This window comes from Quercus robur, chromosome 5 (assembly GCF_932294415.1).
Source record: "Quercus robur chromosome 5, dhQueRobu3.1, whole genome shotgun sequence".
NCBI classification, from domain to species: Eukaryota; Viridiplantae; Streptophyta; class Magnoliopsida; order Fagales; family Fagaceae; genus Quercus; species Quercus robur.
The window spans coordinates 74543601-74554924 of NC_065538.1; the positions used below are offsets into that span (position 1 = coordinate 74543601).

The 11324-nt window shown below is 37.5% G+C and overlaps 1 protein-coding gene across 1 annotated transcript; it reads left to right on the forward strand.

Moving 5' to 3' along the window:
* The first annotated feature begins 3249 nt into the window (after positions 1–3249).
* LOC126727055 (stigma-specific STIG1-like protein 3) lies at positions 3250–4092 on the forward strand. The gene has a single exon (XM_050432514.1). It carries the CDS (start codon positions 3352–3354, stop codon positions 3778–3780), a length of 429 nt encoding a protein of 142 aa, XP_050288471.1. The 5' UTR covers positions 3250–3351; the 3' UTR covers positions 3781–4092.
* The last annotated feature ends 7232 nt before the right edge of the window (positions 4093–11324 follow it).

Consider the following 11324-nt stretch of genomic DNA (forward strand, 5'->3'; position numbering starts at 1 on the left):
CAATCTGGTTTTTCTTTAGGGTTTCTCTCTCAAAATTCTCTCTGGAAGCTCTCTTTCAATCGTGGGTTAAAAGGGTATTTATACTGAAGAGGAGTGGAATGCGAAACGTCAGGTTTTTCCAAAACAGGGGTGGCTCGCGGCTTGACCTCGCGGCTTGACTAAGTCGCGAGTTCCAGTCGCGAGTTAACCGTATGGCCAGTTGTCCTGTTTTGTCCTGTAGTGCTCCAGCTAGCATGACTGTTCATCTTCCAGCATGACTGTTCATCTTCCAGCATGCTTGGCACGTGTGCATCTTCTGGCGGGTTGAAGCCGCGAGTCCAGTCGCGAGTCCCAGCCGCGACACTCTGTTTTCTTGCACACTCTTGAGCAATCTTCACACTATCTCACTCACTACCCTTACAACAATCCCACCTAAATACAGGGTTACTAAATGCTGAATTACAAGCAAATTTGGCACGGAATAAAGCCAATTAGATGGTTGAATAAATTCAACCTTACACAAGCTTTCATGCTCTCATATGTGAATGTGAAAGTATGAAAATATTAGCACATGTTTCATATTGTATATCTTGGTTAGTGCATGATTATGATTAAATTCAAGAAACATTTTTTAATTTTTGATATTTCAATAATTGGAGGAAATGAAAATCTAAACACTAAATATCTTCATTTCAAAACACAAAAAATTTTATATTAGTTGAGTTATGAAATTCTTGACAAATTCAAGAAAGATTAACTGTCTTTGATTTTAAGATAATCAATTCGCTGTCCATAAGTCAACTATCATGTACTAATAGTACTATATAATTATGTTTTTTGGAACTAATATTTTTGTGTGTGTACGTGTATACCTATATACATATATATATATATATATATACACACACATTGTAAATCATTTTTTTTTTTACTAATACATTGTACATCACTTTGAGACATATAAATGATAAAATACAAAGATTATTCAATCAATACCTTTCCCTTTATTCTTTCCCTGTCCATTTTATTTTATAAAACCAGGACATTTCTTGCATATTTTGATATTTATATATAAATAATAAAGTTACGTACGTACTCAACTAGTTGTTATATAATAATCGTGTCACCGTCAGACCGACGTATTCATGGTAATTAACATATTACTTTTCTTTTTCTTATTTGACAAAATTTAACAAGTCTACCTTTATAGGAAATCCACTACTTCTTGTGAGTTCTGATTTTATATATATATATATATATATATATAGTCAACCAGAGGTTTCAAATATATTATAATAGTATTAGTATATATTTTCAATTAATAGTCAAATATATTAGGAACTAAGTGCTTCCCTGACGGTTTTTTGTCTACTTCGGAAAGGGCAACCTGTTTTCCTCGTGGCCTTTGAAGTTTGAAGAAGAAAATTTGAGATTCAAAAATCTCAGAGAGAGAGAGAGAGAGAGAGAGAGAGAGAGAGAGAGAGAGAGAGAGAGAGAGAGAGAGAGAGAGAGAGAGAGAGAGTCGACTGGTCAGGTAAGACTAGAGATGCAAATTGCAATGCAACTACGCAAGTGTGACATTCTTTCTAGTATGTCTGAAAATGAAAGACCTCCTCTGGTTTTTATAACAATCTGAAAGATTTTGTAAATTCCTCTCCTGAGAAAGGAGAAAACTTGCTTAAAACATTAGTTCTTAGAGCATGTCCTGAGCATTGAGGTGTATGAGATTTATGGAGGATTGGATTGGTTTTGCTTTGTGTGTTAAACATGGTATGTTGATGGATCTGGATGGATTTGATGATTTGTTGTTATAAAGGCAATGAAAGTTTTCTTAATTAAGCTGATGAATTTGGAAGTTCATGACAATAACAGCATATTTGAGATTTGAGAGCTTGCATCCAACAGGGAATGCATTTCTCCATGTAATTTTCAGCTTCTCTCGCAACAAATTCATCATGGGCTTCGTCCAGGTCTTGAGTGATTTAGATTTTTCTTGATGAGTAGCAGTTTTTTTCCAAATATGTTAAGCCTATTTTCTTGGGATTGTGCTTTTGGGCGCCAAAAAAAAAAAAAAAAAAAAAATGGTACCAAAGAATACCGATTGTACGTAACTTAATAACTTTTCTATCACATTGTTATTTGCAAAATTCCATCAGTGGATTGAAGATTCTCTTTGTTTCAACACTTGTGCTAAATATCTTGTTAGTTGAATGCTTATTCAATTCATAAACTTATTATTTATGTATAGTTTTAAAGTTAAAAAGAATTAAAAAGTAAAAAATTTTATGAATGAAATAATTATTAATTTATTTTTGTTTTGATCTTTTACAAATATAGAAATTATAAGAAGAAAATTTAATCTAACAGCTGATTAATCAAAAAATTATTAAATTATATATATTGACAAAAGTTATATATTCTAGTAGGTATAATTTGATCCTCAATTTAATCATCTTTTTTCAAGTCTATTAAGCTATGCCGATGTGAGTTTCATATTTTGTAAAGTTAAAACATTATCAAGTTATGTAACACTGACAAAAGTTATACTAGATATTATCAAACTCAATTACACAAACCACTCAGTGACTCACATGAGATATATATATATATATATTTTTTTTTTTTACAAATGCATATTTTTTCAAGACTATCATCATTTAAGACATGTGGATTTCTTATTCTATAAAGCAAGACAAATCAATTATGCATGCTACCTGTTTTATTTATTTAAATAATCCTCCTTTTTGTTACTGTAATTTGGATTAATATTCAAAATTTGATAACGAGTAAGCCCAAAGAATTGCTTGAAAAGGGGAAGGAAATAGCCTAACCCACCTAACTTTTTTATTTTTTATTTTTTGACTTATATAAAATATTAGAAATGTTATTAATGAAAGAATACAAGGCAAAAAAACTATCGAATGGGGGCCAAATGATAAGCATGCATGGCATGCAAAACTATCTCTAAGTGCCTTAAAATAAATCTATAAGCCAATTGTATAAACACTTACCAAAAATTCCGAGCTGTAACTTCTGAAATATTCTTTCTCCATTTTCAGCCGAATTTGGAGTTTAATATTTCTTTGGAAGCCTAACCTTCGTATACTTGACTCGAATAGGCCGTTGAATTAGACCACTCCACTAATAGTAAGGACTACGGAGCATTAGAATATATGCAATTTAATTCTTTTTCAACCAAACACGTTATCTTTTAGTCTCCAATCTTCTCTATAAATACCTCTCTTCCTCCCTCCATTCTTTCCATCCTAAGCATTCAAACCTTTTACCCTTTATTCTTCATTTAGTTCATTCCCACTTCCATCCATATAATCTCTCTATCTCTCTTTCTTACACAAACACACACCCAAAAACATGAAGTCCCTAATGCTATTCTTTGTCCTGGTCAATCTCATGGCTTTGTTCATTACTCTTTCCGCTACAACATCTAACAATGAACAATTCCTTAACGAGGATGAAGAAACTCAAGAAGCAATTTCTCTCCGTGGGACTAGCCGGTTTCTAGCTCAGAAAAATGCCCGAGTTGTCATGACATGTGACAAGTACCCTAGAGTTTGTCATGCCAAAGGCAGCCCAGGGCGAGATTGTTGTAAGAAGAAATGTGTGAATGTGTTAACAGACAGGCTCAATTGTGGGAAGTGTGGGAAGAAATGTAAGTACTCAGAGATTTGTTGCAAAGGTGAGTGTGTAAACCCCAGGTCCAACAAAAAGCATTGTGGAAGTTGTGGCAACAAGTGCAAGAAAGGGAATGTATGCGTATATGGGATGTGCAGCTATGCTTAAAGTTAAAGATGAAAAACCAACTTCAAACCAATCAGGATCAACTAGTTGTGCAGCAAGCTAGCTATACTAGAATATTAATGTGTTTCATTATACTTATAGCTATAGATGAATTTGTTAACGTGTGTGACTAATAAAGGCGAACCATCACCAATATTTGATGGCTATTGCCGTTGGTAGTGATTATTTTCATTAATTTCTGTAATGAGCTATTTGTTCATTCGATATTCTTGATTTGGTGTAAGTTGTAAGGTTGTTTCTGAATTAATTCATGTAATTATTTTTAGTTTTATAAGATAATTCATGTCAACCATATATTCAATCATTATAGTACACTGTCGTCATTTCAATTTGCAAGGCGGGTTAGCAATAAGTTTGAAAAATTCGCAGACTCAAAAGGTTGGTTTCATGCTATGATCGACGATGAAGCCATGCCTCACCCTCCACTATTGTAAATGATGAAACCAAGATTGCATTTATGATATTAATTCAGTATTATTTTGGTACGTGCTACGTCACAACCTCGACAAGCCAAATGAAGAATTTTATACTCCTATTGATATATTTTTAGACATCAAGTTGGACTACAAATGAGTTTCACATAAATAGTAACTCATTATCTACTATTCTATGTATGTTTTCTACAAAAGTTGGCATGCAACAGACGAACACAAATCATCTTGTTCCATTTTTTTGTATTTTATTATATACTTTACCAATCAAAGTATGTCGTGTTTGGGTTTTTTTTTTTTTTTTTTTTTTTTTTAATCCAGTGTTTGATTTTTTTTAATTTTTAATTTTATTTATTTTATAAATAAAATCAAATAAATACATTATAAATTGTAATTGGTGGAATATAAAAATGTGACAAAATTTATTTTTGCAATAGTATATATGAGCAAGTCCCCATATATATATATATATATATATATATATTTTTTTTTTTTTTTTTTGGTTAAAAAAAAAGTAGAGAAAGGCGACCCGTGTGACTTCTCTACCTGAGCATGACTATAGTAAGTCTTCGTATCAAATATGATAAGAATTTGACTTATGGCTCATTGAATTTGGCGAGTAGTGCACTGTGGAGACAATTTTAAAATAAGAGTTTTAACCCTTAAACTAACCTAGTTGCCTAATCCAATTGCACCAAGTGGTCTAGGGGCCATTTAGTGGGCCGTACTAATCATATTTTTGGAACTATATGGCTGCCGGGCTCCAGTGCTCAACCTTGGTGTGATTAATTTCTTCCCCTAATCACGTGTGGGGGCTGACCGTTTCAAACTATAATCACACTTTTCATCGTTCACTTATTTTAGGATTTGTTTACTCGATTTTTGTTTTCTTGCAACAAATGAAAGAGAGATCTGAATTCAGTTTCTCCAAATTAAGGCGTATGAATAGTGTAACCACAAGACTTTTTTTTTTTTTAAGAATGAAATACTTCCATAATATTAAAACGAAGAGGCTAAATCAGCCACAAGACTTCTAGTTGGATGTCTTTATTTTCTTGAAGATTCGTTTACTAGGATCTTGTATTTAGTACTTAAATCTTCATATTCAAAAGTTTGGACAGCCCGCCGCCGCCCCCCCACCACACCAAAAAAAAAAAAACTCTTGGATGTTCATATGATTGCCAATCTATTTCTTATATTTCTAATATGAACAATATTTTTGTGAAAATGCACTATTTTAGCCACGGCAGAGATAGGGGAGGCCATGGTATCTCTGTCTCTAACCTATGATTGCTACTACAGCTCTGTTTGTTTTAATGAAAAACCTTGTATAAAAATAGTTTTTCCAAATTTTCTATTATTTGGTAGTATCAAGAAAAGTTAGTTAATGCAAAACTATTTTTAGTCAACAAAGAAAAAATGACTTATTTTTAGATATTGTTTTCCACTATATATATATATATATATTTTTTTTTTTTTTTTGGAAGACAACTCTATGCAAATTGCAATGCAACTATGCAAGACTAGAGATGCAATAGTATATATATATATATATATATATATATATATATGAGCACGTACTATTATTAATGAAATGCATCTCTACCATGTTTTAATTTATGATATCATGTGTTGTGTCTATTGCTTGTTTGAATATTAAATAGAATATCGGTTATGTCTGGCTCCTCGGACCACATACCTTGGGTAAATTTATATTCTTGATTATATTTTTAAGTGTTAAATAAAACCTTGGTCATGCTTAACTCCTCAGACCATATTCCTTGGGTAATTAACACTCTCCAGTATTTCTCTGAATATTAAACAGAACCTCGGTTATGTCTGGCTTCTCGGACCACATACCTTGGGTAAATTAATATTCTTGGTTATTCCTCTAAGTATTAAACAGAACATTGGTCATGCCTTGCTCCTCGATTAGACCACATGTCTTAGGTAAATTAAACAGATGCTTGGCCATGCTTGGCTCCTCAAACTATATGCTTTGGGTAAATTAACACTCTCCAGTATTTCTCTGAATATTAAACAAAATTTCGATTATGTCTAGCTCCTTGGACCATATACCTTGGGTAAATTAATATTCTTGGTTATTCCTCTAAGTATTAAACAGAATCTTAATCATGCCTGACTCCTTGGACCACATGCCTTAGGTAATTTAATACTTCACATTATTTCTAAGTGTCAAATAAAACTTTGGCTATGCTTGGCTCCTCAAACCACATGCCTTGGGTAAATTAACACTCTCCAATATTTCTCTGAATATTAAACAGAACCTCAGTTATGTCTGGCTCTTCAGACCACATACCTTGGGTAAATTAATATTCTTGGTTATTCCTCTAAGTATTAAAAAGAATCTTGACCATGTTTGGCTCCTCGGACCACATGCCTTGAGTAATTTAATACTTCACATTATTTCTAAGTGTTAAACAGAACTTTGGTCATGCTTGGCTCCTCAAACCACATGCCTTGGGTAAATTAACGCTCTCTAGTATTTCTCTGAATATTAAATAGAACCTCAGTTACGTCTGATTCCTTGGACCACATACCTTGGGTAAATTAATATTCTTGGTTATTCCTCTAAGTATTAAACAGAATCTTAACCATGCTGGGCTTCTCGGACCACATGCCTTGGGTAATTTAATACTTCGTATTATTTCTAAGTGTTAAACAGAACTTCGGCCATGCGTGGCTCCTCAAACCACATAACTTGGGTAAATTAACACTCTCTAGTATTTTTCTGAATATTAAACAGAACCTTAGTTATGTCTGGTTCCTTGAACCACATACTTTGGGTAAATTAATATTCTTGGTTATTCCTCTAAGTATTAAACAAAATCTTGATCATGCTTGGCTCCTCAAACCACATGCCTTGGGTAAATTAATACTTCACATTATTTCTAAGTGTTAAACAGAATTTTGGCCATGCCTGGCTCCTCAAACCAGATGTCTTAGGTAAATTAACACTCTCTAGTGTTTTTCTATGTGTTAAACAGAACCTTGGCCATGCCTGACTCCTTAGACCACATGTCTTGGGTAAATTAACACTCTCTAGTGTTTCTCTAAGTATTAAACAAGAACCATGGTTGTGCTTGACTCCTCAAACCATATGCCTTAGGTTAATTAATACTTCACCTTATTTCTCTAAGTATTAAACAAGAACCTTGGTTGTGTTTGGCTCCTTGGACCACATGCCCTGGGTAAGTTGATACTTCTCATTATTTATCTAAGTGTTATGTTTCTCTTTAAAAATTTAGACCCCTTTGTTGATTGCACAGTTTTCAATACCAGCACATAGCCATTCTTTTCACTGTTTATACGCGTTTAATTCATTTGAATTAGCAACAATTCATTATTGTTAGCTTCTGTTAAAATCTGGGTATTCACCCTTAAAGGCATCATCAATCTCGAGTCTCATCAGAGGGCAAAGCAATAACTATACCAACCATAGATAAATATCGCAAAGAAAATAAAGATTCATGAAGCAAAAATTGATATCTTTTCATTAAACAAAAGAAAAGGGGTACATTATAAATAGTTGCAAACTGTCACAACAAAGAAAAAAGAAAAAGGGAAAAGTACCCCAAAAAAAAAAAAAAGAGAGAGAAGTAAAGGAAAAAGATCCTAAAACTACGCCTTGGCTTGGGAAGGGTCATCTTTGGGATCAGTTACCTTGGACTTGGGATCCACTGCCTTGGACTTGGGCTCAACATCCTTGGCCTTGGAGATAGAATCCTTGATTGTGAGAGCAGCCTTGGTATTCTTGGCCTCTAGTAGGGGCTTGACCACCTTGCCCTTGTCCTTGTCCTCAGGCCGAAGACCATCCTGGCCAGCCTCCTTGTCCTTGGCCACCTCAACCTCCTAGCCTTGGTCACCAGTCTTGCTAGGCCCTTTGGAGACTTCAAGAGGAGGAAGAGAGGCCTGGCTAGTGGAGGGTTGCTCAAAGGGGGGAAGGTCAAGAGCAGCGGAAGGAGGAAGCACTGCTGGAACTTCTCGAATGTCCTTTGGGTAGAAGATGTTTTCAGCGTTCCTTCACTCAAAGGCAGCAGGGACTCTTGCTCGGTTAAGCACCTCTACCCACACCTCCTTGCAATAGTCCCTGCACACCTCCGCCAACTCCTCTGCTAGCCATATCTCAGTTTCTTGTACCCCACAGTTATAGGATGCCTGCTCCAAAGCCTCAGCAACTTCCTTGGCCGTCCGAGCTAGCTACTTCCTTAGCCCTCTGCAGATTTGCCTTCAGCTCTAAGACTAGCTATTTTTGTGTGGCTAGCTCTATCTCAATATGATAGAGCTTTTTACATTAATACTCAGCTTAGTCCTGGACATTTTGTAGACCGGCCTCAACACTCTTCTGCCCCCTCTCCTCCACGGTCAGCTTGGCATTGAGCTCTTGATTCTTTTGCTCAGCAGTTCCTAAGGCCCTGTTGGCCTCAGCGCAGAGGTTAGCCTCAACTCTAGCGTCATTTCGAGCATCCTTGACCCATTCCTCGGCCACAAACACTTCTTGGATAGCCTGCACATAAATAACAGAGGAGTACGTTAAAAAAAATGGGGAGGGGAGGGGAGGGGAGGGGGGGGGGGGGCGGCGAAGAAAGGAAACCACTCTTAGTAAAGTATGCTAAGGAGTTTGCCAGGACTAGGTCCCTCTTCAGGGACAAGAAAAGCTATGGTTGCCTCATGTGCTTCAAGGCATCCATGTCCTTGGGTAAAAGGAGAGGACGCTCCAGAGCCTCAGCCACGTGATGGGTGTGGCCTCTTTGAAACTCTCTGATGGAGGAGCTCCGGGGTACCGCCTTGCCATCCAACTCCAATCGAGAATTCCAAGTTGGATGGCGCATGATGGCTGAGTGTTCGGCTTCCCTACTTTTCATTGAGGAGGCTCGCCCTCTGTCTTTGGCTATTTTTAACTACTTGGGCTCCTTTTGGGGGACCACCTCCCCCTCCTCGACAATCTCCTTCTCCTTCCTTTTCTCCTTCAAATTGGGAATGGGGAGCAGGCCGACTGTAGAAGGAGAAAGAGGAGGGAGAAGAGCAAGAAGGGGATAAGACCTTAAGGCATCCTTAGATGACGACCCCTTATTCCTTCCAACAAGAAGCTCTTTCAGGCCTTTCCTCGCATTCAGGGTCATCTCTTCTTCCTCCTCGAAACTGCTATCCACCCAGGCAACTATGAGTCTAGGGGAGCGAACTATGGAAGACTTGTCAAGCTCACCCTTAGAGTCCAAGATCTCCACATGCTTTTCTTGCACCTCTCTTTCTTCCTTAAGGCAAAATTGGTTTGTCTCAGCCTCAAGTGACAAGCGTGAGGAAGCTATTTCTTCCCTCAGAGTCACTATCTCATGGGGAGAATGGTGGAAAGGCAGTTCGATTGGCGGGAGATCTTCTCGGGCTAGAAAAGTGGGCACTGAGACGTCAATTCGGGCTAGCCGAGGATTGCCTACTCTTATCGCGTGGCCTACGTCTTGGAACTTATCCGATAGGGGCTCGAAGTCAAGGATAAGGTGGATAGCTTTCAATTGCCTATCTTCACTCATGAACACTTCAGACCTCAGTACCTTGTTAAGGCCCGCGAAGTTGACGAGGTTGGGGTTGGGAGTTACATGTCTTTTATCTGCAAAAACATCTGAGAAGCAAAAAAACAATTATGATAACAAAACCATCCATCAAAAGTAAATAAAATACCAAAAGAAAAAAGTTAGCGATAAAATCGCAAAACTAATGCCCATGTTAAAAAAATAAATAAGTAAATAAATAAGAGGAAACCTAAGCCTAAGGCACCCCACCTAGCTCTCCTTCTTGGACTGTAGTGAAGACCATCGTGCCATGCCCCCGAGACTATCAGGAAGTCATCCTTCATACCCTTATTGGATTTAGGGAGGCATGAGACAAGCCTGACAACTAAGGATTTAGACTTAAGATAATACCCTACGTCTCAGAGCAGGTGACACTTGTACATCCAAACAATGTCGTGCCAAGTGAGGTTTAACCTCATTTGCTTGTTGAGAGCATCTACACTACCCAGAATCCTAAAGAGGTTAGGCGCACACTGGTGGGACATAGCTTATGGGCGATTAAATAATCTCGAGTTACCCTACCCATAAGAAGTGTCATCCCCCCTTCTATGAAGGCGATCATGAGAATGACCACCTCCCCTTCATTTCTATGGGTAAGCACCTGATCCAGAGCACAGTACCGCAGGGCTACTCCCTGGAGAATGTGGTACTTGGCCCTAAATCCCTCCATACAAGCGGGAGAATCTACCCGGTGAACAAATCTACCCATCTAAGCAGGTTAAGGTAAAGTGAAAGAAATTTTCAAGGAAAGGAAATAAAGAGCCGAGGAGACTAGCCAAGGAGAAAAGAACCTAAAAGATAAAGAACTTACGAGAATAAGCACAGGGGTGGCTTCCTAAACTTCTTAAAAGTTTTAGAAACTCTTTTTTAGATCTGAAGGACTTGAAAGTTTGGAAAGTCTTGAAGGTTTGAGAGTTTGGAAGTCTGGAGAGCTCGAAAATTTGCAAAGTGGGGAAAATGACTCCCCCAGGTGCCTTATATAGGAGGAGGAACTAGGTGGGAGTTATCCTGCCCAAAATTTGAGGAGAAACGCTAGCCATAGGATCTCCATCTCACCATAGGATGCAAGGGACAAAGCGCCGCCTGGAGTATTTAATGAGACATTGCGAACTCCGAAGTGCTAGAACGGTTACGAGACACGCGAAGTAGCGCTTTCACATATGGAAGTCAAAGGAACGTGCGTGGTTAGTAGGCCAAAGTCAAAAACCCATTTTCTCCTCGGATAAGAGAAAAGCTAGATTTTTGAGGGGCTATTGTGGGGCATGAGAATTTAGGTAAGGTACCTGTGTCATGTGTCGTGTCCATGGTCAAGAAGCCCATTATCGTGTCGAGAAGGCCACATGCTTGGACAGTAAGGCCATGTCAGTGACACATTGCCAGAGGAGGTCCTACTATTGAGAAATGGCTTCGGAAAGGGGGTTAGCCCTGACATGAATGGAAGGATGCTACCTGCCTCTGCATTCAATGCATCCCACCAAACCACCTAACTGCATTTATGTGGAGAAGA

What these genes read in the sequence shown, in the direction of transcription:
- LOC126727055 (XM_050432514.1), top strand. Translation starts at nt 3,352, where the DNA reads ATGAAGTCCCTAATGCTATTCTTTGTCCTGGTCAATCTCATGGCTTTG.